Source organism: Macadamia integrifolia, chromosome 6, assembly GCF_013358625.1.
Source record: "Macadamia integrifolia cultivar HAES 741 chromosome 6, SCU_Mint_v3, whole genome shotgun sequence".
Lineage (NCBI taxonomy): Eukaryota > Viridiplantae > Streptophyta > Magnoliopsida > Proteales > Proteaceae > Macadamia > Macadamia integrifolia.
Genome location: NC_056562.1, coordinates 36,932,401 through 36,960,054, shown reverse-complemented (window position 1 = coordinate 36,960,054; position 27,654 = coordinate 36,932,401). Strand labels below are relative to the sequence as shown.

Here is a 27,654-nt window from a genome sequence, read left to right as displayed (position 1 = left end):
TTTCAAAAATGGATCCATTTCCAATGTCGCTAACGGCTAGATCCTTCATGCAATGGGCCCACCCTACATTGATATGGATATATACAAGGCAATGTTAAGCATGTATTCAACTAATTGGATTGAAATTAGTCGAAATCGATTCCAAAAACCCTAGAATCACTTCCATATATCTGAAATCCAATGATGTAGACCTGAAAATCCTAGAACCGGTCACAATTCATAGTAGGCAAAATCGGGAGCCGACTCAACAACTATCGAAGTTGTTAATAGTTTAAATTCAAAGAGTATTGGATAAGGATGGATGTATTGGTAAATTATTGGATGGTTTCGCCCTTAATTTTCTTTTAAAAATCGGTTTTTTTTTTAAACTATTTCACCCTATCATAAACTTAGGGGTGTCAAACCCTAAACCAAACAGGTAAAACCGGTTGGGTCATACCAATATTAGCCCAGACCAAATTGAACCAAAGCCCTATTGGGTTGGTTTCAGTTTGGAGTATTGCAACCCCAAAATCAAATCGAACCTCACCAAAAACCGGATGAACCCGAAACCAAATCAAAACTGGCTCAAAACCCAGATCGAAACCAAATCGGTAAGAAACCGAAAACAGTCCAAATTCATTAAGAACCAAATTTTGCATAATTTTGTATATATTTATATGGAAAGCCGAATCGAAATCGGACAAAAAAACGAAACCAACCCGATTACAAAAAGATATAAGAAACTAAAGACAAACCGAAATCAAATTGCATTGAAATCAAAACTAGACCAAAATCAAAATTTCCTTATTGGTTTGGATTCGATTTCAGCATTCCCACATTAAAACCGATTCAACCCAGACCAAAACCAAGTCGAACTGACCCGTTGACACCCCTACATAAACTAATACAGGAGGCCAAGAATCAATATTGACAGATACAAATCAACTGATACGGCCGATCATAGACCGATACCTCAAACCAGGGCTATGAAATATGGGGCAAGGTTCTTCTATTGCGCAATGAGGTGACAACTCATACCCAATCCCCACAAACGCTTCAAGGTAGGGGTGTCAATTTGTGGCCCGAACCGGGTAAACCGACCGGGACCGATCGTTTAAAGACCGGCCCGGCCCGGACCGTTTATTAAACGTGTCGGGCTTGAGCCCGGCCCGTTTATAAATGGTCGGTCTCGGTTTTGCCACTTGAACCGTCGGGCGCCCGACCGAGACCGACCGAATAACGCCCGACCGAGACCGGCCTATTGTGCACCGACTTGGCCCGACCCTTTAATGATTGTAGAATACCTATTTTACCCCCCAAATTAAAGAATAAAAACTAAAAAGTAAAGACATGTTCACATTTAAAATAATGGTTATATTTTGTATCATTTATTGATTTATTGTCATTTTTTTGGGCTTGCATAAGTGGGCCGGAATATAATAGCACATTTTAAAGAGGGCCCGTTTAAAAACCGGTTAAAGCCCGTTTAACATTAAACATGTCCGTAGCCCGGTTAAGGCCCGACTAAAGCCCGATTAAGGTGGCCCGATTATAACCCGAGACCGACCGACCGAATATAAAGTATACCATGCCCTCAATAACTAAGCCCGATTAGTTAAATGGGCGGACACGGTGTAGCCTTTGAAAGTCTTCAAGCCCGATTAAGCCCGACCGAAACCGAACCGGCCCGACCGGTTGACACCCCTACTTCAAGGTGTGCACCAGTGTGTTGAGTTTTGTGTCACGATACTTTGAAACGTTGAATCTGAGCTGTCGCATCTATTGCACATAGACGAGCCGGATCCTGAAAAATGCCAAATAAAATTGTCACGTGAGAGAATCTTGATTGGTGAAGGTTTTAGATTTGTATGCCCCACTCTCGGCCTCCCTTCAATGCAAAAAATTTTAAGAGACAATGCCATATTGCCACAGGGAGTGTTCCTTTCATTGGGCTTTCCTCTTATGGGGGCCCAAAGGAATCATCGTTACACGCCTTTGGCTCATTTGCGGCTTTTGTCAATTTCTTCTTCAATTGACAAAGACATTTGCCAACGACTCTCCGGTCAGAGAAAAAACACGTAAACCTGTACGGGCGCACCTCGGCCGCCCGACAGTGTATTGCATCCTCCAGTGGGTCCCATGATTATATTCACGGCTGGGCCCGCACCTGTCATGTAAACGCGTGACGTATAAAGCCGCATTCTCTCGATCCTCCGCAACCTTATAATTATAAGGTGGAGTGGTGTCAATCCTTTGGTTCGTTTGGTCCGGTTTAATCCGGTCTTTATAACATGACAAAGTTCTTTGATATATAACCTTTCATTTATTTTTGTAATCATAACATTTTTTTGATAGAATTTTATAATTACAATATAACCTTTATATAAGTTATACCTATTATGTATTAATTAATATTTTTGTACACATCCTAGTAGTTTGGTATTAGGGTTTTGAGCTCATCCAAAAACATTTCTTGTTTCATTTAATAACCCATGACAAAATTGTCTCATTTAGAATGAACTGATACATTCCAGTTTTATGCCGATGTTCCTTATTTTAAATTGACATGGCCCAAATTGGATAGATCAACCATTAACGTTTTCAATTTGAATTGACCAATTTATCAGTATGATTTTTAAATTCCTCTAAATAAATGAAAGAAATATTCATGAATTCGAGTCAGTAATTAGCCTAGACTACCTATATTATCATCTTCTTGAGATCCTACAATGATAGTTATATGGGGTTATAAATTACGTGGTTTTAATTTTAATTTATTTCTATTAAAATTTTTTTTTAATTTATAAAAAGTTATTAATTTAATGATTATTGAAAGGCTATAAATTTACCACAGTACCCTATGTCCCTATCTCAGGCTAATCCGACATCAGAACATTCAAGCCGCCAGGCATGTTCCAAAGATTCCCATACGAGTCCAGGACATCCCCGACCACATAAAGAGCCCACCAGGGGCAAACTTGTCACTCAATCACAGCGATAATGGCAGCATCGTATTTTCTACAAATCCCAAGGTTCTTTTTCCATTCTCTCCTTTCTCGTTTTTGGTGCATTTGAAAACCTAATTACTGGGAAATCGGAGACCGTACTACGCGACAAAATTTGTGACGTCAACCTTTGCAGACGATTTTTATCCTTATACCTTAGCAAGGTTAGAGAGAGAGAGAGTTCCTTTGCTTTCTTCTATGTATATATAGAAGAAAGTCATAGAAGAAAGCAAAGGAAGAATCCAATCTCTTCTGTGTCTTTCTCGTTTGGATTTTTATGAATCCTTCCTTTCCTGAACCCTTTCTGCAACATATCCTCCATGAAATTTCCCTCGCATCTAACGGTATACGGATCTGATTCAAGAATCATGACAGCCCCGTATAACAAGGAAACAGGAAGGTGGTGATGGTGATGATGATGATGATGGTGATAGTTTAATTACTGACTCTAACATCACCTTTACTCTCTCTCTTCATGGGTTTCTGAGATCCTCCTCCTAGCCGCCTTCTTCATCTTCTTTTTCTTCCTCTCTCTCTCTCTCTCTCTCTCTCTCTATCTCTTCGGGTTCCTGGTGCTCTTGTGAAGCTAGTTTTCCAGACATGGAAGAGGGTGGTGGAAACTTCTCTAACCTTTTCGAGGAATCAGAGTTCGGAGACCCGAACCAGCTTGCAGGAGCTGCCTCCCCTGAGGATCTCTTCAGCATCTTAGAGACCCTCGAAGGTGTCTCAGAGTTCGATTCCTTCACTTCTTTTGATGAAACTACTACTGCTCTCCTCAGCCCCAAAGTTGGTGGCACTACCTCTTCCAGTAATGCTACTCTCCAGGACTACTCCGAGACTGATGCGGAAGCTGAAGCAGCCCATGCTCGCAAGCGGCGAAAGCTATCAGAGATTTCGATGGAGGATTCAGAAACTAACCCAGATGGGTTACCAAGAATGACTCACATTGCGGTGGAAAGGAACCGTAGGAAGCAGATGAACGAGAACCTCTCCGTCTTGCGTTCCCTCATGCCTTGCTTCTACGTTAAACGAGTAAACATAAAACAAAACCTGTGCTTTTTTCCCTTTTCTTTAACGACTAGCTTTTAAGAATGAGTTCTATCAGAGTCCTAACAAATGGTATTTGCGATCTTTTTTTATACAGGGAGATCAAGCATCAATAATAGGAGGAGTGGTGGATTACATCACTGAGTTGCAACAAGTTTTAAAGTCACTAGAGGCAAAGAAGCAAAGGAAAGTTTATAGCGAAGTTCTAAGCCCTAGACTAGTTTCAGGTAGTCCAAGACCTTCACCGCTGAGCCCACGAAGGCCACCACCATCCCCTCTAAGTCCCAGACTAAACCTACCAATTAGCCCTAGGACCCCTCAACCTGGGAGTCCTTACATGCCAAGAATGACCATGGCTACTAACCAGCTTGAACCCTCCTCCTCCTCTTCCTCTTCTTCTTCCCCTTCTCTTGATAATGTGAAAGAATTGGCTGCAAACTCGAAATCCTCCATTGCAGATGTGGAGGTGAAATTTTCAGGGACAAACGTTCTGTTAAAGACCATATCTCCTAAGATTCCTGGCCAAGCTGTGAAGATAGTAGCTGCCTTGGAAGGACTTGCCCTTGAGATTCTCCATGTGAGCATCACTGCCTTTGATGATACCATGCTTAACTCCTTCACCATTAAGGTATATATCCATTTTTCATCTCCTCCATCTTCTTTCTTCAAGAAAATTTAGCTTAGTAACAGTTCTATTTTTTTAAAGCTAATGATAGTACTGTACTGTTTGTTTTGGATAGATTGGATTTGAATGTGAGCTTAGTGCGGAAGAACTAGCACATGAAATCCAGCAAACCTTCTGTTAGCTCTAATAAAGACTGGTTTTGTCCAACTCACTTGTGTGATTGCTAGTACAAGAGAAGTTGAGAGGAGGGTCATGACCATCTAGTGTGTACAAGCTAGCTAGCAAATGTAACTTGACGTACCATGACTTTGTAGTTGCTAATGCAGTAGTGACACTTGAAATTATTTAGGGAAGCTTTATTTTCATTATGAGGTTGTATCCTAGTCTTTGCTAATCTACTCTTGAAATGTCACTGTACTCCCCCCTCCCCCAATTTTATCCATCTATAATCTGAAATTTCTTCTTGATTTAAATTTTTAAAATTTCTCCATTTTGGTAATTGTACATGGTTGGGCATGGAATGGCAGAAGCTTTGGTTTCGAATGAGTTTCATCACTATCAAAACCCAACTCTGTGTGTGTGTGTGTGTGTTTGAGAGAGAGAGAGAGAGAGAGAGAGAGAGGAACAAGCATTCCATCTATGAAAAGTCCAAATTTACATTGTGAGTGCAAGTAAAAGGAAATGGAATCAATTTAAGAGAGAGAGAGAGAGAACAAAGCTTTTGTAATTGTGATTGTATAATTCAAAAATATTATCAAAATTAATATGATAGAAAATTTTGGAGTGGATTTTTTTTCTTCTTTTCACTCAAATCTAATAAATTTAATTGAAAAATAGAAACAAACTTCCTAGTTGTGATATTATATTCTGTTTTGAACAAGAATCCTTTCTTTGTGACTGCCTACTGCTTAGCAAAATATCAAAGTGACAAGAGTTTTCAGTATTGTTTGCATTGAAAATTGGAAATTATTTGTGGTATGAGGGTCTTTTAACTTGAAAATACTTCTTAAATAATGTTGGGAATGTTTCTTGTCGGAGTTGGGACCGTAGCCTACACTCACAGGAAACACCCAATGAATGTTCTCAAAAAGGAATCATTTCAAGATGTAACTAGTGAGGTCATTTCAGGGCAAAGAAGAAAGGAGATCGACACAAGGGAGCATTAGAATAATCCGAGAACATTTTCCTATAAATTTTTTATGAAGGATATCAGAACACAAGATTTTACCTTTTATTATATTTGGAAAAAATGTTTTAGCCAGTCACATATGCAGGGTTTTTCTCTATATAATTACAATTAGTATACATTGAAATTGTAACCATACTGGAATTGCATTTCTTCATACAATAGAGGTAGGGTAGTATAATGATTTTGTGTATTATATAATGATGTCATTACCTTTAACTTATATGGTCCACATCATATGGTGACAAGCTGACAACATGATTTCATAGAAAATATCCCACATATGTATCATATAATTGTATTATATAAAGGGGACAAGATCTACAAAATTTTTGAATGTATTAATAGATCCCATGTTTATTCAATAGGTGCATATGAGAGTGTCACACGAGTCCGTATTCATCTACAAGAGGCCCACACAGTAGGAGGTGAGTTTTTGAGAGCAACATACATTCTTTCCTTTATATAAATGGAATATGAAATTTCACCAAAAAAAGGGAATATAAATTGATGAATTTTTTTCTTACCAAAAAAAAAGAATTGATGATTTTTTTAATTATTTGTTATACTTTTTCACTTGACAAAAATATTCTTCTACCATCACTTAAAATCTCTCTCTCTCTCTCTCTCTCTCTCTCTCTGAGACTCACTTCATCAACAGGAAACCATTGAATTTCAATATTATTTTATTTTCTTGAAAATTGTTTGTCAAAAAAGTGAATCCAAGTGGTGTTTTAAATTATTTAACTTGTAATCGCTGATGTAGTCTACATCAACAGACTTAAGCCATTAAGTGGGAGTTGTGAAAAACGATCACATAACCACCTTGATAAGTGGTGATTACAACTAGTAGGAATTGTATTGGTGTTGGTCTCAGCTGGTTCCAGAAGAGTATAGGAATCTATCTCTCCCTATGCCTGAGAAACAAGGAACCAAGTCCAATTTTGAGAAGAAAATGTTGCTTCAGATCTTTTAATTCTGTCACAATTAATGTCATAATCACTTTGCAGCAAAGTTATAAATAAGTTCAAGTTTTGATCTCATTCTGTAAGTTACTGAAAGAAACCAAGCCATGATTTCTGAATCTGCAAGTGGTTTGTCCAAGCGTTAGAATGATCAAACTCAACAAAGGGAAGAAGAAAAAATGGCATAACGACTCAAAACATGACCAGAAATTGCATTTTAATCAGTTTCCAAAATATTTCTAAGAAAAAAATAATAGTCCTAATTAAACACTACTTTTATGAACCCAGAGGTAGTGTAATTAGTGAGCAACGAACTAAATATGGACCGTAAACTCGGATGTCTTAAATTTGATTCTCATTAGACACACTTTAGGTTAATCACACGAGATGTTTAGTATTTTTTATTATTTTTAATAAAAATTGAATAATTTTCATTCAGTCCTACTATGATTCGATATATACAATTATGTGGTGAATATAAATCATTGGGACAAATAAATTAGGCCTACTTCCATGGCCAGCTTGCAGCCCTTACATGACAGAGAAAGGCTCAATGAGTCTTTACTGGGGCTAGTAAATTAATTAAGGCCTCCTCTTGTCCCCTACTAACACTGAATCACAAGCTTGAGCTCTGTAATATGGGAAAATGAATCTTCAGCTATATAATTGAAGGGTATATCTTCACAGGCTTTATAAACTCTAGGGTAGAGTAGAGTAGGCTTCTAGACATTCTCATTGTCCATTCCTTTCTTCTTCATTGAAAATGTCAGAAGTGTCAGAAGATTTTAAGTTGCTGCAAGCCTGTATCAGTGTTTAGATCATGAAGCTCTTCCTTCTCCTTTTATGGGTCTCCTCTCAGCCTGAGCCACCACCTTCCTTTCTTCTTTCCTAGACCCTAGCACTGCTAGCAGCAACTTTGTAACCAGACATAAGGGCCGCAAATTTATTGCTTTGAAACATCTTGGAAAAAACAGGCATAGAATAGCTGCAATCAATCAATTGCTTACGTTTTTTTTTTTTTTCACGAACGTTTCTAAACCTCAATCCATTCCGATTAAAGGCTGGCCATTACAAGTAACCTAATAAGCTATTGGGTTTAGTAATTTCTGTACGTTATTCCTATCTATCTATCAATCGGGAGAGGGTTTCCCACGAAACAGTACTAATTTAGGCTGCATGAGAGACCCGGGTTACTGTGCATTAGCTTAGTTTAATAGTGGTAACTTTGATTTGAAGAACCTGTGTCCAGGGGAGGAGGTTATGGGATTAAACTTTATCATAGTCATACAAACAAAAAAGAAATTGGAGTTAGAATCATTTTTGAAGAAGGGAGAGCGAGGGTGTGGGCTTTTTTCTTTTGTAAGAGTGGGGATGCAGAAGAATCCGCACACCTTCAATTTTTACCCTCATCTGTTTTCTTTTCAGAAAATTTTTACCCTTTTATCTTAATTACAATATCCATGTTTAGATTTTTTTGCACACTGACTTAGGTAATCGTCCTAAATTTTTTTAATATAGTAACCCTCAAATTTATGGTAAGTTAGAGTTATAAAGATCAACTTTAAAGACAAAAAAAATTTAAGGTTAGTAGATTGAAGATGGAGTATATGATGTTTAACTTTAGTTACACTATTATGGAGAGAGTGGATCAAGTTCATGTACGAGAATGACCCTGGTCCGTGGATTTAGAATCAATTTTCTCTATTTACTTAATAGATTCTAAATCCACAAACCAAGGACGCTGCTATTATGGATAATGAGATGATGAAAATTAAGGAGGGAGAGATACCACAAAATGACTATTTTGGATATTCAAGGTTAATTATAAATAAAGAAAGTGACACAGAGGATGATATTTCACAAAGAATTAAAGTGAGATTAATGAAATAAAGAGAAATAAGGTAGAACTATTAAATAACACCCCCCCTTTATCAGATAAATAAGCGATAACCCTAAGTTACACCTCAAAAAATGAGCCGCCGGAAAAGAGACCTACCGAAAACCAACCATTTGGATTGAATCAGAAAAACAATAATCGTTTTTTATTTATTATTTTCAGGTGACTATCACAAAACGTAATTATTATTTGTCTTCTAGATGTAGTCTGCATTAAAAACTGTTCTGTTCTGTTCTGTTGTTGTCAATGTAAGGATCCAAATTCCAAAATAAAAAAACAAACTATTTATTAAACAATCAATTCTATTTCGGGCTTGATCCGTCGGTTTCATTTAGAACCAATCAATTGTTTGTTTAAGAAATAGTTTGTTTTTTATTTTGGAATTTGGATTGTATAGATTAAGAGCCAATTAAGATCGAATTAAGGATTGATCATTAATAAAAAAAATCTATCAATTGCAAAAACTGTGATGATCCATATTGGTATTAATGGTATTATAACACAGAGAGGACAGCTACATGTCTACCCTCTACACGATTCCAGCTCTATCCTGCAATATTTTTACATTTTCAAAATCCAACAATTGTGAAAATTTAAGACATTTAAAAGGTTAAAATGAGTTTGAATTCCAAAAAACTTCCTCATTCATTGAATTTGAAAATGTACAAGTATTGCACGTGCAGAGAGAACTAGAAAAGCCGCATCCCTCTACTCTAAGCTGCCATGCCCATTATATATGGTATCTTTGCCTTACTCCATCCCTAGAATTTTGCTAAGACCTAGGGGCCTCGGTATATTCACACTTCACAGAATCACAGTGAATGCTAGCTAGATCAGCTAGATCAGGTCCCAGGCAGATTATTACAGGTCTTTAATCAAACAATTCATTGATGTATGATCTGATTTAGTTACAGTTGTTCCTGTTTTGCGTTTCAGAAGGGTATTGTTATTACAGAAGTAGCAAAATAAAGGCTACATTTTGGTAATCATGGTTTCTTAATCTATCTTAAACTCTTACCTCTTAAACTCTTACCATATTTGGTAAATATACAGAAAGTTTGGTAACCATTGTTTTCCTCCAACCGTCGAGAAAGAAAAATCCCTCATCATCGGTGATTTGAACTTGTGATTTTAATTCTGTGTAATCATAAACTCCCACCCCTCCCTAGTCCAATCAAACAGAACCCATAATAGTGGTGAGGGAATTCTTTTTTCACCATGGGCAAAGGAAAACTTGCTCCACTCCTTAAAGTCATCCATCAGGGGATGAATGTCCAAATACCCTTCATCAAAGGATCAGATCCCATGGATTAGGGGTGTCAACCGGTCGGGCCAAACACAAAAAAACAAAAAAAACAAAAAAACAAAAAAACAAAAAAGCAAAAAAGAAAAAAAAAAAACAAAAACAAAAAACAAAAACAAAAACAAAAACAAAACAAAAAACAAAAAACAAAAAATATAAAAAATAAAAATCCTTCTGTGTGAACAGTTTCTTTGCACCACATGATTACTGCTATTCTGCTATGGCTGTTATCCACATTTTATTTGTTTTTTTTTGAAGTTAAATACCGGAGGGGGGGGGGGGGACTACAGAAGCATTCAATTTCTACTCGAACAATGAAGACACATGAGAAGGCCCTACAAATAATTCCACAAATGGAATGAATGATCACAATCTACCAATTGCATAATCACGAGGAAGAAAGGGACACTGTTCCATTATTGTATGAATAGTTAAGGTGCTGCAATAAGAAGTCTGACAAGTGACAACCATGGATGAGAAATTGGGCCAGCTAGCTACTTCATTATTTCATTTAATATATGAAACAAATGAATCAAATATCAAGGAACTTCATGAGTAAGTACATTTGATAAACCAGATTAGTATAAAGGAGATCATCAGCTATCATATATTCTTTAGCTCTAAAACATTTCTAGTCATTTGGAAGACAGGGTTTTGCGATCAATATCATTTAGAAATGAAGGAACAATTACCGCTGGCTGAAAAGCAAAGCCAGCCTTCTGGCAAGCATCTTCAAGAAGTTTCACTTGTGAAGGCCCATCTGGACAAAATGCAATTACAGCTCCTCCACTTCCAGTAAATTTTGATGCTGCTCCCACACTTCTGGCTACTTCCACCATCTCAATATTCACAGAACCAAGGGCATCATCTCCAAACATCTGCCTGTGTTGCACCAGAACACACAAGTTTAGTAATATGAATGCCAAAAATAAGGGTGGGTGGAAGGCGCAAAAAATTGTAATGGACTTCATTGTAGCTGAGCTGAAAGAGAAACCAATTTGGTTAATGGGTGTAAGAATAAAGACAAATTATGTATCGCAGAAATCTTTTGAGCTCACCAACCAAAACTGTCAGTCAACTCTACATGGATGTTGCTGGGCACATCTTAGATAAATGCTAACTGAAAGTAACTAATATTTATATATACCACAAGCTTCTGGATGTAATAGAATTTTTTTACCTTCGAAGATCAAAATTACGATTAATAAGTTCTGCAAGTCTGGTGAAGTCCTTTTTAAGTAAGGCTGTACGGCCTTCTAAAGCAACATTAGCAACTTCTTTCATTGATGATATTATAAACTCATCGCCGTCAAGCCACCTTTTGCGAACAGTACTATGTACCTGCATTAACAAGTATTTTATGAAGGATCCATTTCAAAATAGAAAATTAATTCATATGATACAAGAAAATGATAACCAGTTACCAAAATGTAAAAAATGAAACTTCTCCACTCCCAAACCCCTTTCTGGGGACCCAAAGTGATAAGTGGAACAATGCATTATCTAAACTCTTAAGAATCAAATTTCGAAATATTTTGAAGACAATCAAAATATCCTAGGATAGGATGATTAGGCGAATTTTCTCAAGTCACTCTTCAATCTAGGTTATTAAACAATGCATCCCTTCCCAAGAATATTACATCAACGCTACATTAGTAAATAAGCAGAATTTTAGCTTGACCCAACTCCCACCACAGCAGTCCCCGATGTGTGTAGTGCAGCAACAACAAAACAGAAATAACCCCAGTTATGCACACCCATTACAAGGCCAGATCTGTGCATCTATTGATTATTTAAAAATTTAAAAATTAAAAATAAAAATATAGAAGAAAAAAAGAGTTAAGAAGAGAGATTAGGAAGATAATAACAGAAGCCAAACCTTCCCCGAATCACTAGGATTTTCAGCATAAATGAGATAGAGAGGAGGAAGAATACTGAGATCCATAGGTGTATAAACGCCATGCCCCAAGTCATCCATATATTCCTTGCTAAAATCCTGCAACATATCAATGTTGAGACAATTGGGAATTTATAATCAAATGACAATTAGATTAGGTGTCTGTATCACAACTTAAACACTTAGTACCATGTAAACAAGTCCCCCATAGACCTGTGCAACCCGGTCTTGAAGTCCAGCCACAATTCCAAGCTCCTTCTCTGCATCAAGTATGAGGTTAGGCCTGATCTCAACTTTAACCAGATGCCGGACTTTATAGAAGTCAAGGAGGCAGTTCAGGGCAGCACAAACAATGGCACTGGAACCTGAAAGTCCTGTCTGAAGTGTGAAAAATATTAGGCCCTACTTCATCCATCTGATGGATAATAAATAACTAAAGGCACTCACATGAGCTCCTGTGAGAAAATATTGTCCTAATATAAAACAAAGACTACACATGCTATTAAAAATGACCAATGTGATTATAACCTAGACTACAAGTGCCACAGATCTATCTAAAAGAAGAAAAAAGTAAAGAGCAATAGAGAAAGATAAATTTTTGAAGTAATAAACTTTTCAAGTAACACAGTATCTAAACTGTATGGGATTTGAAAAAGAAAATCAAAAAATAAAATGTGCAGTTTTGAGATGCAATCATATCTATGTTTTGTAATAGAAAAAGTAATGTCTTAATTTTTTCCCACCGTAATGCCAGCTGGTGGATTGGCCAAATATACACCAGCAGGGAAGGGGGCATGTTTTGCAATATGCATGCAGCAAACCGAAACAGGAATTGATCTATTAGTGGTAAAGAAGAAATACATATCAATTGGATAGATATATCATCTGAATTTTGACTCCAACTGACACTCCAACAGTTAAAAAAAACATTCTATTGGTAGACCTATCCTGATTTCCAAAAGAGAGATAAACATGCTATAAAATCTAGTAAACAGAGAGATAAACATGCTATGACATCTCCACTAGAGTTGAATATATGATGCTTGAGCTTGAAAACTTGCCTACTGATAAGTTTCAGATACAAGGTCATTTTGGTTCAGTTGACACATTATAGATGAACGAACAAAAGTTAGATCAAACCCTGTTCTTTTTTTGCTTTGATGGTAAGAGGAAATGCAATTTAATTGGTACTAAAAGACAAAAGTGGGTGATTTGACTAAGAGTGTCCCTGGATTGGCAAAGCTAGAATAGCACCACCAATTGTATCACTCTTCCTTTGTCCTCATTAATATCAGATACAGCTGAAAAAAATAAAGATTACATATAATGGAATGGAGGAAGGACAAAATAAGGAGTAGCTAAAAAATATTAATTAAACTCCCTGCTTTCTTTATAGGTGACGAAAAATGGTAACAATGCTGAGAAAAAAGCTCAACAGAAGAACTGGTGCTCAGAACCATGATTTTAAACATCTGGAGCACTCTTATCCCATAAACCATCTCATTGCACCACCTACGTGTATGAAACCCTTATTTGATTCAGCAGGGACTAGGGTTTGTTACCCCTAAGCCCACCCCTTGTCCATAAACCACCTCATTGCGCAGCCAATAGTTAGAAACCCTGATTTGATTTTGTAGAGATTATAGTTCATCAGCCCCCTCCCAACCCAAAAAGGCGAAGGAGAAGGAGAAGAAATAGATACTTCGGGGACCACACTTATCTTCCCCCCCCCCTCTAATAGTTAGAAACCCTGATTTGATTTTCCAATACTCCTTTTGGACCACCAAAAGCCACGATTAATAAAAAAGGGTGTACCCGGTGCATGAGGCTCCCCCATGTGCGAGGTCCCCCGGTGCAGCCTTACCCCAAGAATGTCGAGAGGCTGTTTCGGCTACTTGACCACCAAGTCAAAACATTCGTACCTTTTTGTTAGACCGTTGGACCACCAAAAGCCACAATTAATGACTTCTCTAAATCTATAAAAAAATCATAATAATAATTAAAAACAAAAACAATGGGATGGTCTCGGATTTTTTTTTTTTTAGGTAAAATTTGCTGAAGGAAATGCCTAGTTTTATATAGCCTTTGTTTGCCTCATAAAATATATGAAAAATAAAAATAGAAATGGGTAAATTTCTTAAGAAATTCTCAGAACCAATGGATGAATGAAACAGAAATTAAGACTATTCTGCAATAGCTACAAAATTTTCAATTAGAACCTCATGAGAATTACAGGAATAGTGTTACTGAGTGTTCTTGGAAGCACAAGATAAGGAAAGAAGCCACCTTATTGGTTAGTAAATAAGCAGTTGCCTTGTCTCATACACCAAAATGTCAAGGCCATGCAAGCTATAGTGGATGCATTACCAAACCTAGGTGTAACCTAGGGTTTTTTTAACAAAGGAAACATTCTTCCTAGTCCTTTCATTATTATTATATTTATTATATTTTTCTTGTATATTCCCGCAAAGAAATCATGTGCTCGCAGCAGAATCACATATGCTGAAATAAGTTGTTCCTTCCCAATTCCCATAGAATCCACCTTCATGAATAACATCCTACGGACCAATCATTCTACTTCATAACATTAGCATGGCATTTCCCAAAATAAGATTTTTTTCAGTTGTTGATGAGATAGGAAACAATACTGCAAGCTTCAAAAGTATATGTTCACATTACTACAGCAAGGACTTTTCACTAGCAGGTACATGGCATCAACAGTTCTTTTTAGTTGTTGATGAGATAGGAAACAATACTGCAAGCTTCAAAAATATATGTTCACATTACTACAGCAAGGACTTTTCACTAGCAGGTATATGGCATCAACAGTTCTTTTTCAACTCAACATTGTTGTTTTCAACCTCCCACCCAAAAAAAAGATAGTTGCAGTAAACCTTTACCTGACGAGGAATATTGGTTTCATATGACATCTTGAAGTTCCCACCATTGAGTTCAATATTGTTGTCTTTACAGTGATTGTAAAAACCTTTACAAATCGCCATAAGTAGGCGCACCCCTCCATAATAACCTTCATTTTGTAAGCGATTCACCTACAAGATAAATCTGTAAGCATGCTGATGAAATGAAAATTTAAAAGCGATCACATACAGATACTGACATTCATGACAGAACTACTACATGCCAAAGAATAGCTTGGAATAAGAGCAGAAAATATTTGCAAAGGAACTTTAGCATGAAATATTTTACATATTTGAGGTTCAAAGATGGAGTAACAACTTTAAAATTGAATGCTGTAGTCAATTAAGCTGTTTCATTAGAGCATGAGAAATAACACCATGCATACAAGAAAACCTTGAGCTAAGGGAAAATAATTTAATATAAGAGTTGCCTTGTTCAGGGCAATGTAGACAAACGCAAAGTACAAAAAATCCAACCCAAGAGTTTTCTTGCTGTGTAGACTACTTAATCAATAAACTGAATGGAAAGATGTCTTGTATTTTAGTTTCTATGCCACCTTGTGTCATGCAACTAACTAGATGGATGGCCAGCTCCAAACTTTTAATCCCTCAGCCACAGTGCAATCCTCACCTTAGCTGGAGTGAAGTGGATAATTCGAGAGTCGAATACATATGTCCACAAGGAAGAATACATACATTCCTTTTGCTGCTGCAAGCAATTCTAACAACCTTAAATGCATCAGGATATTGTAACTCATTTCTCCAAGCGGGAGAGCCCAGGTTTATGGCTTCCCAAAAGAAAAACAGCATATCTGAGGAAGGCATTATGCAATTACATTCGGATGGTTGTCCATTTCCCACCTTATGCCTATGATCAGTGGTGTATTACATAGAAAGGAATTTTGTAATTACAGCAACAGGAAATGTTTCAAAAACCAAATTCAAAATAGATGTCCTACCATAAACTTACAGAGACAAATAGATAATATAGTTACTCAACAACCTATTTAAGGCTATGTTTTGTATGCATTCCCATTCCCAAAATGCATAATGCACTTCTTAACTGAGAATAGAGCATTGTTCGGATACATGTTCTTCTAAAGTGCATTCTTGATTTTAGAATGCTTGCATTCTTTCTTTCTTTTTAGCATTTCATCGAGCAATTCATGCATAACTTCTGAGAATTTGTCGAATGAACCTCCTCAGTAAGTGGGTGAGGGAGAAGATGCTGACATTGGCTTGGAAGTTATTTACGCACGAAAACCTTGCTCTCATCCAGGCCGACTAGACATCAGGAGTACCTCTGCCACGGGGAGCCTGGATTGGAAGCATAGGACCTTTGGTAAGCTCTCAAGGGTAGCCTTATCGAGGCCTTCTTCAACAGCAATGGAATATTGATGTCAAGGCTCGGGAGTGGTGAGTGGTGACTCGAGACTCAAGCTGGAAAATGAGAATGTGGAATGGGATAAAAATCGCATTCTAGAATGGGCTGCATTCTAAGGATTTGAGATTGGATTGTTTACTAAAAGCAACGGTTTTTACAATTCAGAACAAGTTCTTGGTCCAGAATGAATCAAAAAATGAATACGAAACAAAGCCTAAACAATTGGTAAACACAGTTTGGAATAACTAATAAAAAACTACAAGTGATCGCCTCAGTTCAAATCACAAAGAAAAGAGTTTAATAACTAGAGATCATCTCAGAGAGAGAGAGAGAGAGAGAGAGAGAGCAAACCATTTGATATAAGGATTTGAACTGAACAAGATCATGGTGGGGGTGAGGACTGATGATGAGATCGTCAGAAGGCTCCAACCGAACAGAAGCAAAGAAATTGCCGAGACTGAAAGAAATGGTCCGACCGAAATAAACATCGCTAGGGTTTCCAAGGAAACCAACTCTGGCATAGGCTTTGTGCTCGATAATGGAAAAGGAATCATCATCGTTAAGAACAGGGAAGGAATCGCTCTCAGTCATTGCAGCCCTGCTTCTCTTCTTCCCCGGAGAATACCCATCAGCCAACTGTACCATTTTCACTATTATACGAATAGAGACGGTAACGCACCGACTGGTGGGACCCGCACTTCACCCAAATAAAATAACAAAATAAATTAAATAAATCCCTCTGACTTGTAGAGAAGAACGTCTCTATCCTACCGTATCACTTTCATGGTGATCTGCTCCTTCTTCCCCGTCTGTCTTTCCTTTCTGGTTAGGTGGTAATCGATAAATCCTCTGCTTCTATCTCCAGACGATGAACAAACTAACCAACCCATTATGTGTAATCCAGAAAAAAGATAGAAGCGAACTTGGGTGAACCGCATCCCACCAAAGACGGCAACAGCAACTGAATCACTTGACTGTGCAACTCATAAACTGTATGCATCATACAACTCAATAAGTTAAAAGAGAATCCCACTTAAAAGGGTCAACAATATGGATCTTTCTCTTTTAGCCCATTGAATATGAATCAGATAAAATGACTTTTGCATATTAAAACAACTCTAATATATTAATTTCTTATGTTATCCTTCCTAATTTTGTTGCAAACTCATCTTACCATCATAACTTAGCTACACGTAGTTTTTCTATATGCCATTTTTCAACTGTCCAACATTCTACCTCAATCTAATACCAATCCCTAGAAATACTTGGGATAACATAGTTGTAAGTACCGGTATTGTATCAGTGTAGGTATATTAATTTCTTACGTTATATTTCTTAATTTTGTTGCACACTCATCTTTAACATCATGACTTAGCTATACATAGTTTTTCTATATGCCACTTCTCAACTGTCCAACATTCTACTTATATAATCAATCTGATACCAATCCCTAAAAAGACTTTGGACAAAATAGTTGTAAGTATCAGTATTGTATCAGTGTGTCGGCATATTAATTTCTTACGTTATCTTTTTTAATTTTGTTACACACTCATCTTAACATCATGACTTAGCTACACATGGTTTTTCTACATGCCACTTTTCTACTGCCGAACAATCTACCTATATAATCAATCTGATACCATTTCTTAAAACCATAACTGAGATTTGGGATAACATGGTTGTAAGTATCGGTATTGTATCAATGTGTCTGTATATTAAGTGAGAGAAAAATGTTTCGCTAAAACAACACTGAATTGGATGACCCAGATTAAGTGAGAGAAAAATGTTTCGCTAAAACCGATTTAAGATGAATACAGACCGGATCCAAATCAGTCGGCCATTCGGATTTAAGCCACCAAAAAAACCAGACCTCCTTAAACTGTTTGTTCATTTCTTTCCTCTGTCCACCACGAGTCGAGAGCCCAAGCCTCCACTCCTTCGTATCTCCAATGGAGGAAAGCCACTGCAGCGAATCCTAATCGATAAACCTTCTCATATCAGTTCCATTAATGGCCGACCTCGTCGGTAGCTTTCTCGATCACCGCTTCCCTAACATTTGCTCTCGTGCTTTCTGCATTTCCTGCGACGTTTCTCCGAAACGCTTCGTTACAGTTCGGCTTCCTCCCCTTATCTGACTTCTGAAGCGACATTCAGCTCACCATTTGTTCGCGAAGCAATCTTCCGTCATCTACGCCGTCGGAGGAGGAGCCTCTGTCTGCCGATTTCGACGTCGTTTCATGCACTGGTACCCTATTGTGATTCTCTGAGTCTTTATTGCCTTTGTTTTCTCTTAAATTAACTGGAATTCGTTTATTTATTTTTTCGAAAGATGATGATCTTGTTTAAGATGTTTCCAAGTGATCGTATCTACGTTTTGAGAGGAACGAGGGTGTTGAAGTCATTGAATCATCGACTTTCACAGATGGAGATTCAGCTCACGCTGTGAAAGTGAAAAGTGTGTTTTTTTCAAGAAAGGAGTTTTAATGGAGCAAATGCAAGCGGAGAGGAGGAACCGATGAAGAAAATGAAAATTGTGAAACTGATGAATCTGGGGAAATCCTGCAGGAAGGGACCTGTGCTGATTCTGAGAGTGAACAGAGCATCGTAGCTTGAATCTGAATGGCTGACTGGTTTGGATCCGGTCTGTATTCATCCTAAACCGGTTTTAGTGAAACATTTTTCTTTCTTTTAATCTGCGCCGTTCAGACCTGTATTGCCACGTGTCGTCTTCTACACATAGAGTAACACAACAATAACAAGATGAACAATAGAGAGCACTGTTTGCTCTGGTTACCATGTCGTATGTCTCTCACGAAGGGGACGAGTCAAATGTCACCAGCCGTGGTGGCATACCCTATAATCAACTCTGAAATTGCACATTTACGCTTTCTTAACCAGTTTCGGACTTTCGTCTTCATCGCTGTGTTGCGATTTGAAGTATGTGGGCAGTGAGTCGGTTTACCAACGTCTGGTTTCATAGTCCCTTTCTTATCCACTTTTCAAATCTCCACTTCAGACTGAAATGCTTCTCTTCGCTCTCTAAGGTTCGATTTAAATTCACCTTTGTCTCTTTCGCTTCTATTTTTTCTCTCTACTTCTAAGCTAAAATCCAGCGATTCGTCGAGAGTTCGTCACAGTCGCTATGGAGTATATATAAATTCACCTTTTGTTTCAGGTTGAACCATGTCTAAGTGAAGATTGCGATGATTTTTTCTTGCCGTGGTTAGAGCGGAAGGCAGGGACCGAAATTTCTTCAGTTCTTTCGATTGGGAAGTCTGGATATGGCAGGTTCTTCATTTGTGGAAGTTTTCAAATCTAATTTCTGAGTATTTTTTTTATTGATACTCCCTCTACCGTTCTCTATATACTTTGATTTGGATTTTGTATTCTTAATGCAGGTCATTGTTCGCATCGAAGTCCATACGAGCTGGAGATTGCATATTAAAGGTTCCTTTCAGCGTGGTATTCCATCCTCAAATTAACTTCTCAGTACTTGTTTGTAGTTTATAATGTTCGACATTGAGTTGTTGAAGACCTGAAGCTTCTTGTTGTGTTTTGTTTATGCAGCAGATAACACCAGATAAAGTTCTTCCCGAAATTAGCTGTTTATTAGGAGATGATGTTGGATATAATGCACGGCTTGCTATTCTTATTTTAGTCGAGAATAAATTGGGTCAGGTATTGTCAATTGGTGATGCATATCTTTAGGGGGAGTTTCTAGTAGTGGATTTTGTTATACCTAAAACTGAACTGGTTATCTTATAGAACTGTGGAGATCCGAGTGGATAATTTATTTTTTCTCCACCTTTCTGTCTTTTTAATTGCAGGACTCCAGATGGGCCCCCTATATAAGCCGTCTTCCTCGGCCCGGGGAGCTTCATTGCACGGTATGTGCTATTTGATTCACCGTCTACAAGAATTGTGGCTGTGCTGAAAACTGAAATGGATTTCTTGACTTACTAATGAGTGCTATTGCTCTTATTGTATTATACACTACATGATTCATCTCTTTCAACTTTGGTCCTTAAATTTGTTCAAGATACATGGTAAAATTATCTAGAAATAATCAATTATGGCTTGATTGATGTATGGAAGAATAAGTTTTCTTTTTTTTTGGATAACAACCAGGAGTCTTGAACTTGAGACCTCCTGGGGAGCATCGGCTTTTTATGCACCATAGCTCACCAATTGAGCTAGGCAATTGTCGTTAAAGAAGAAGAAAAAGGAAGACCACAGCTACTGTTAAATTTATCCACTCTCATTTATTCTTTTTCACTTTCTGTTCCATCACATTTTTGTTTGGTAGTTCTCAACAATGAAAAACTCAGCAAATTAGTCAAGATGAGAATGAAAGAGGCATGAAAGTTTATAGTCATAAAACATAGAATGTCAAGTAGAGAGGAAAATGGCTGTTACAACACTCAATGGCGTAGAAATTAGGGAGGTGTGTCTAAGCTAAAAGAAGTGGGGCTACCACTAAGTTGATGGCATTTAACAAATTTGCTTGACCATTAAAGGCCAATTACAGCGTGCACAATGTATTTTCTTTTTTCCTTTCATCCCTCAAACTTAGCAATATCACTCTCTCTAAGGATGATGATCTTTCTTATTAAAAAAAAATGTGGGCTTGATTTATGGGAGTTTCAATATAGCCTTTGTTACTTACCGGATAACCTGTAAATAGAACTTCTTTGGAATTATATTTTGTTGTGTTTTTTTCTTTTTTCTTTTTTAATCCTATTACTACTTCTTTTAAGGATAGGTACAATGATGCTTTAACAGTGATTTTGTTTGATATCTTTCTAGATATTCTGGAGTAAAGATGAGCTGGACATGGTACGAAAAAGTGCAATATATCATGAAACTGTCAATCAACAAGCCCAAGTTGAAAAGGAATTTTTGGCAATTAGACCAGTATGTAATTCATTGGATTCTTCTCCCCCACCCCCACATGTGTGTGTGTGTGTGTGTTTGTGTGTTGTCCCTTCTTTGATAAGAGAATATTACATTATATTTCTCATTGAAGATAACTGTGGTCCCCATAGTATCCTCTTGCCCTACTATTGGACTTCCATGTTGAGGTAGTTCAAAGGAATCAAATGTCCATTTATTTTACAGTGGGTAGATTTATTAATTTCTTTATTCTATTGTAGCTTCACTGTACCTTTATTTATTATTCAACATGATCTTGACATCCTAGTAAATTTTGGGGGTTTATCTCTTAATCAAACAGTGAAGATGCAAATACTTACGAGATCAAATGTAACAAATTATATTAGTGCCCTTAGCAGTGGGTTGAAATTGGGATCCTATTTTTCTTCAACACAACGGAATGTAGGAGCAATGAGATTTTCCGGGAGGCTTCTTTGAGTGTGGACCTCTGTGGGAATGTTTCAAAGGCTAAATTTCCTGTATAGGAATTTTCAGTCGTCGAGGTTATTTGGTTGCTTACATTGGATTCATGATTGCCTAGTTACAGTTAATCTATAATATCCCTTACATTAGTGAAATTTTAGTACTAGAGGTTTGACTTATGAGATACTACAATAGTTTTTTAGTAATGATGTTTGGTTCTATCACTTGATTCACTTCTATTGGATACATTAACCACCCACCACAAAAAGAAAAAAAAAAAAAAGGTGTTAAATTTATTTCATATACAGCATTTGGAAACCTTGCCATTATTTATAATTATCTGGCATTTTTTTCCTAAAGGAAAATTATGATAACTGTTTTGCTGGTTCACTGTCCTATTTGAACAACACATTTGGGACCCGGCATCGGTTTCAACTTAGCGCATGACTTGGAAAACTTGCCCATATTATTTACGCTTGTCTGGAATTTTTTTTTCCTGAAGGAAAATCATAAGAAGTTTTTGCTGGTTCACTGCTCTATTTGAACAGACACTTCAGATGCTGCCATTGGAAACCCAATAAAATAAGAGAAGGGGGGTGGGGGGATAAAGAACATTTATGTGACATGTGATTGGACTGTGATGTCACAGAATCCTTGTGGTTTGCATTTTGTTACAATAATTACCATTTTTTGACAGTATGTCTTATGGTTCCAGGTTCTTGATAATTTCCCTCATATTTTTGAAGATGTTACACTGAAGGATTTCATGCATGCATATGCATTAGGTACTCAAATTTTGTATGCATTTACTGCTTATAGTCTTATCCTTTTACCTCATTGGTGTATGCTGCCCAAGTGCTTTTAATTTGGAATCATTTTATAGACTTGGAAGCTTGTTCAATTTTGCATTGAACCATAGTCTTAACTATTCTGATGGTTATTTGTGTACCTTCCAGTTGGATCCCGTGCATGGGGAAGTTCAAAGGGTTTATCTCTGGTATCATTCTTGTACTTATTTCTCTATCACTTGTACATATTGTGAGGTGGTAGTAAAGGCTAGTAACATCTACATATACTTTAGTGTGGTAAAAGTTTTGTAGATTCCATTTGCAGATTTCCTAAATCATGATGAGTTTTCAGAGGCAGTGTTGTTAAGTGACAAACATAAAAAAACCTCCGAGGTATTAGTTCCTGTTTATTGTCAAGTTTATGTGATATGTTTGTGGAATCAGTATTAAAAATACAGGCCCATCCCGTACTTGTGTGTTTTTTTGTATGTTTGTGCATGCGTTCTTGCAAATTGTTTGGTTGATTGGGTATTCATGAAATTTAGTTGGTTAAATTATTTTGACATAAATTTTAATACACCAGCTTTCACGTGCTTCACTTGTCTTTCTGAATCCTCAATTCACAAAGCCTCCATAAGCTACTCTTCCTCAATGTGGTGGTCTCTTCAGGGCAGTCCAGCACTGTCACTCTACTGCTGGGAACACTCAGAACATGCAGAAAACTTCTGTGGAACATTACAAAAAAAAAAAAAAACCCCAATAATTCATTGGTAATTTCTTTCAGGATGAATATTCTTTCCTTATTTGGTTCATTCGAACCTCAAGGTTGCAGTTAACTTTCTTATCAAAAAGGAAAAGGGACATATCTTGCAGACATTACTCTAGTCCACTTGGGAGGTGGGGAGCATTGCCTTCCATTGTAGTTGTTCATTACTTAATCTTTCCTGCAGCTCCTTGAAAAGTTAGACCATAAAACCATCTTTTGTAGTCATCCTTTTGGTTCAGCCTACTGGCTACGGATGGTATAAGAGGATAAGATCTAGATCTAATCTGGTACATCCATATTTGCCATGCTGACACATCTGCAAGGTCTGAATCAATCTGAGAAGCAACAGATCTGAAAATATCGTTTCCAGGTTTCAATTAATTAGCTTTGGATCAGACTGGGAAATGTGTACCTTAGTTTATATCAAGTGAAATATCATCTTTGGATTTTGGAGTTACAGTCTTCTAGTTATAACTCTGCACTTGAAGTCTTCATCATGCATTTATTAGATGTCCTTCAATTATGCTGAGAATAGATCCAATTTCTTAGGGATCTAAGTTTTAAGAACCAACTGTGTTGCTTGACTACCAGGTTGCATTAATATTGTTACTATTTGGTATGTACGGTATTATGAGAAAGAGTTCTTAAATGCTTGGTTTATAAAATAAATATTCGTAAGGCATCACTGCAGAATTCAAGGGAAATGTTTTGCATGTTTGTCTGCTAACTTTAGTAGAAAAGCTTTTGGTCTTGCTTTAATTCCTTAGTTCTTTCTGCGCAGGTTATTGCTGAAAGGGATTATGCTACTGGTGAAGAGGTTATTACCTGAATCATTTCATGTTTCAGAATTGAAATTTATGTTGATTTGATATTGTGATGATGAAAACAGCTGGCTGTTATGAGAATGCATTTCCCTTCTTCCCCCTCTTCTTATTGGTCATTTTACGGTTTGTTCCTATGGGCTGTGTGCCACATGTTACATTGCTTTTCCTTTCGATGGTCCTTGATTCCACTCTCCCTACTTCCACCATCCAGCAATGAGTTCAATTTTAGTGGTCTCATAGATTAAATTTAATGAGAGATGCATGGATAGCATTTGATCATGGTAGATGCTGATTGGAATAATTTTAAAAGTATTGTTTAACATAATTGCTGCTTCTAGAAAAAACTGCCCTTATGCATATTTCCAGCAGAAAGAACAACAACAACAACCACCTTCTCCCAACTAAATGGGGTTGAATTAGGAAGCTTATCATCTGGATTCAAGACAAGTTGTGGGTTGAATTAGGACTTTGTTTTCTGTCTTTTTTGAATATTCAGTTGTGTAAACAGATTAGGATACATCCAGTCCAGATAAAGAGTATGTTATGTCACAAGTTGAGTCAAATAAGGACTCTTCAATACAGCCTGCAGCTGGGAGGAAAATACTTTACGAATAACCGGTTGTAACAATCCTGTCCCAAGCTGATCTCTCACTGGTATTCAGTGGTTCAGGGTTACCACTGCATTTTGCCCTTTTATGGAATCTTTGATGTAATCGTAGGCACAGGTGAAGACACAAACACAGATGCACACGCACAGGTACTGATGCTTCTAAACATGACATCGTAGATATTTGTATGCGCATGCTGAGTTGCATTTCTGGTGAACTAATATATTCTCTTACACCTCCACGGATTTTTTTTTTCCCAAGTTTTCTGTAACTTTTTCCATCTGTGATAATGGTCTTCATACTGCATGCTTGTGGAAATCGCCAGGTTGCAGTGAAAAAATTTTTAGTTTCTTACTCTGTTTACTCTGTAATACTTATAGAGAACATTAAAATCTTTGGTGTACACAAATGATTACATTTCAGATATACAGCCATTGATCAGTTAATTGCAGTCCCAACCACTGGTGATTCACTCTATTCATTTTGCCCTTTTGATTTTAGGTTTTAATAAGGTATGGAAAATTCCCAAACACCACACTCCTGCAGGACTTTGGATTTACGCTTCCATACAACATTCATGATCAGGTCTGTCATAGACTTATCATGAACAAGTGTATAATTGTTCCACATATGCCATTTTTAAAAGTTGAACTAATTCATATATCCTAAATGCTTGTACACTTGTTTTTGTTTTTATTATTCTAAGGTTTGCATCATGTTTTACAAATAATTTCATTCACTCAGGTTCAAATTTGGGTTGGTGTACCTCAACATGATCCTCTACGTATGATGAAATTGGACCTTTTACACAAACATTGTGCCCCAACAACAGTCAGAACCACTGACGGTTTTGATTCTTGCAAGACTAATTTTACAATCAAGTTGGTACATAATTTATGGCTATTACTTCTGTGCTTTATGTTAAAGCTCCTGCTATTTTGACAGTGTTAAATACATATTCGAACTTTTTTTTTTTGCTTGATTAAATTGTGTAAAAGCATAATTTGCTCAAGAGAGAGGTGACTAGGTGAGACTTCAATTTACAGGAATAGCAATGACTAAATGAACCATATTTACCTATAGCAGAGACAGAAAGAGGCATCAATGGTGTCCAAACGAGTATCTAGCTGTGCTAATGCAAGTATCTGGCATGACACATTTGGACAAACGACCAATCTACAAGGGAAATTGTCCAACAAATCATAGTAAATAAAAGAGAATTTTTGCTAGCATGGCCTTTGTCCTGAACTCTTCTGGTTTGATTCTTTTGCTTGTAAGTTTAATTATCAAACCATTTGGACCAAATGGTAATCATTTATTGGACTCTTTCCCTTTTATTTTGAGTTTTTCATTTTTTTGTTGAAGGATTTACTTTGCAGCCATTCCTGAAACCTGTTGACCTGTAACAAAGTCATGTCTAATTAGGCTGACAGGAGTAGAGGGTGACACAGATGACGAAGTCCACAGTTTGACCACCTACTGGACTGCCATGCACTATATGTACCCACATGCCATAAATGCTTTCTTTTTCCACTAGACAAGGAAAAAATTCTCCATTATTATTGTTGTTGTTTTTGTTATTTCATCCTTTTTTTAGTTTGTGTTTCATTTTTTGTCACATTTTTCTTTGTGTTTGCTTCTTTGCCAAAATGGTACCCATCATAATAGGGAAGTAAGATCTGCTAGTAGAAAAGGGAAGGGGATTCCACAGCCACTTCGTGCATTTGCCCGTATTTTGTCCAGCACTTCTATTGAAGGTGTGCTGCTTTTCTTTTAGTTTTCTTCTATATCATTTCTTTTGCTCCATGGGAGTTGGTTGTTGGAGTCTGCCCCTTCATGTGTATAGTTTTTTGATCAAACTAACCTCAGAACTGGAGGATTTGGTTTCGGAAGCTGCACAAAATGATGGCCGGCTGGCTCGACGTCCTCTACAGAACAACAGTAAGGAGATCCAAGCCCATCAGTTCCTGCTATCGCAAATTTCACAATTGATTCAGGAATATGAAGTGTCTATCAAGGTAGCTTTTATCAATGTTAACTTGAATTATTATAACCCCACTTTAATCTTATTTGAAGTGAAATAGTTTGCTACTAAATGCAATATGGAATTGAAAAATAAGAAGAAATTTAGATTAGATTTTTACCTGTTCCCAATATTTCATTTGAAACCTTGTCAAATGGTTTGCCAATCTCTTGGGCAGTCCCTAAAGCACTTTATTCGTACTATTTATCATTTACGGAAATATTAGTCTCTGAACTCATTTTTCTGAGAACAAGATAGCAAAATTGCATGGCTGATCTCTTTCAACTGCAATGGTGTTACAAAAGATGGCATCTAAAATAGTGCACTGGATAATGGCCAGCAAAACATATCCAAAAAAGTGATTCGGTTTGATGCTTATGTTTTAACTAGCAGTGGCAGTATATTTTGGTTTTTAGGAATGTGTTCCCAGATGACCTATCTAGCAAGAATTTTCAACTGCTCAAGTGGCAGTTGAAAAGATGTCCTCATGTTCAGTTGCTTCATGTAGCAAAAGGGACTCCTCTCCTCATCTTGGGGTAGCCCTCAAGTCAAAGAGGATGGTTGCATGGTACACATGGCCAATTCAAAGTTCCTATTGGATGAACAGTTTGGACTGGCCATATCATTCATTATGGCTGGAGAGACTGTCTTTTGGTGAAGAACCGAGGTGGTCTGTCCTGGAATTTTTTCTTTTTTTAGGTCTTTACCATAGATACCCTGGATGGCTTGCATACAATATCGTTTTACATTTGCATCTTTATGCTTAAATGTTTTCAAACCAACGATATGTGAACCATAAGATAACATCTATCACTCAACAACCTGCAGCTAAACTCACTAGCCTATCTAAAGAGTCTCAAGTGTAAAGACCCAAGTCCCAAGTCCCAAGTCCCAAGTCCCAAGTTTCAGGTCCCAGTTACTTGGGGTTGGCTAAAACTAATCCTGTTCTTCCATTCCACTGAGTTGTGACTGCAGTAAACTTCATTAGCATTTATGATCTTTTCCAAAAAAATATATCTGTCATCTTTGGCCTAGTTCTTGTCCCTTTACCATCTTTCGTTGGTTTTTTACAATTTGCTAA

The 27,654-nt window shown here is 37.1% G+C and overlaps 3 protein-coding genes across 9 annotated transcripts in view; 2 read left to right on the top strand and 1 right to left on the bottom strand.

Moving 5' to 3' along the window:
• Positions 1–3,196: 3,196 nt before the first annotated feature.
• On the top strand, positions 3,197–5,141 carry LOC122081542 (transcription factor SPEECHLESS-like). Its single transcript, XM_042648714.1, has 3 exons — positions 3,197–4,019; positions 4,132–4,662; positions 4,775–5,141. Exons 1-3 carry the CDS (start codon positions 3,588–3,590, stop codon positions 4,838–4,840), a joined length of 1,029 nt encoding a protein of 342 aa, XP_042504648.1. The 5' UTR covers positions 3,197–3,587; the 3' UTR covers positions 4,841–5,141.
• Positions 5,142–10,484: 5,343 nt separating this feature from the next.
• Positions 10,485–17,137, bottom strand: LOC122081103 (glucuronokinase 1-like). The gene is made up of 6 exons (XM_042648079.1): positions 16,561–17,137; positions 14,808–14,957; positions 12,097–12,285; positions 11,890–12,006; positions 11,191–11,351; positions 10,485–10,892 (listed from the first exon to the last, which is right to left on the bottom strand). The coding sequence occupies exons 1-6, from the start codon at positions 16,852–16,854 to the stop codon at positions 10,646–10,648; spliced, it is 1,158 nt and encodes a 385-aa protein (XP_042504013.1). The 5' UTR covers positions 16,855–17,137; the 3' UTR covers positions 10,485–10,645.
• Positions 17,138–18,963: 1,826 nt separating this feature from the next.
• The window catches only part of LOC122082403 (fructose-bisphosphate aldolase-lysine N-methyltransferase, chloroplastic), a 9,750-nt gene continuing 1,059 nt past the window's right edge, over positions 18,964–27,654 (top strand). Inside the window, exons 1-14 of one of the 7 annotated variants that reach the window (XM_042649935.1) lie at positions 18,967–19,253; positions 19,385–19,497; positions 19,608–19,671; positions 19,777–19,887; positions 20,037–20,096; positions 21,016–21,123; positions 22,280–22,349; positions 22,521–22,561; positions 22,665–22,745; positions 23,900–23,935; positions 25,052–25,135; positions 25,295–25,431; positions 26,219–26,307; positions 26,420–26,568. In XM_042649935.1, coding sequence (XP_042505869.1) covers positions 19,149–19,253; positions 19,385–19,497; positions 19,608–19,671; positions 19,777–19,887; positions 20,037–20,096; positions 21,016–21,123; positions 22,280–22,349; positions 22,521–22,561; positions 22,665–22,745; positions 23,900–23,935; positions 25,052–25,135; positions 25,295–25,431; positions 26,219–26,307; positions 26,420–26,568 — 1,248 coding nt within the window. In that variant the 5' untranslated portion in view covers positions 18,967–19,148. Of the gene's footprint in view, positions 19,254–19,384; positions 19,498–19,607; positions 19,672–19,776; positions 19,888–20,036; positions 20,097–21,015; positions 21,124–22,279; positions 22,350–22,520; positions 22,562–22,664; positions 22,746–23,899; positions 23,936–25,051; positions 25,136–25,294; positions 25,436–25,633; positions 25,778–26,218; positions 26,308–26,419; positions 26,569–27,654 lie in introns of those variants that run through there. The other 6 variants (XM_042649934.1, XM_042649933.1, XM_042649936.1 and 3 more) reach the window with 6 other exon arrangements.

What these genes read in the sequence shown, in the direction of transcription:
- LOC122081542 (XM_042648714.1), top strand. Translation starts at nt 3,588, where the DNA reads ATGGAAGAGGGTGGTGGAAACTTCTCTAACCTTTTCGAGGAATCAGAG. An exon ending in CTTGCTTCTACGTTAAACGA is followed by an intron (nt 4,020 to 4,131) that starts GTAAACATAAAA and finishes TTTTTTATACAG; the next exon opens with GGAGATCAAGCATCAATAAT. An exon ending in TTAACTCCTTCACCATTAAG is followed by an intron (nt 4,663 to 4,774) that starts GTATATATCCAT and finishes TGTTTTGGATAG; the next exon opens with ATTGGATTTGAATGTGAGCT.
- LOC122081103 (XM_042648079.1), bottom strand. Translation starts at nt 16,854, where the DNA reads ATGGTACAGTTGGCTGATGGGTATTCTCCGGGGAAGAAGAGAAGCAGG. An exon ending in TCAAATCCTTATATCAAATG is followed by an intron (nt 14,958 to 16,560) that starts GTTTGCTCTCTC and finishes TTTATCTTGTAG; the next exon opens with GTGAATCGCTTACAAAATGA. An exon ending in ATGGGGGACTTGTTTACATG is followed by an intron (nt 12,007 to 12,096) that starts GTACTAAGTGTT and finishes GATATGTTGCAG; the next exon opens with GATTTTAGCAAGGAATATAT.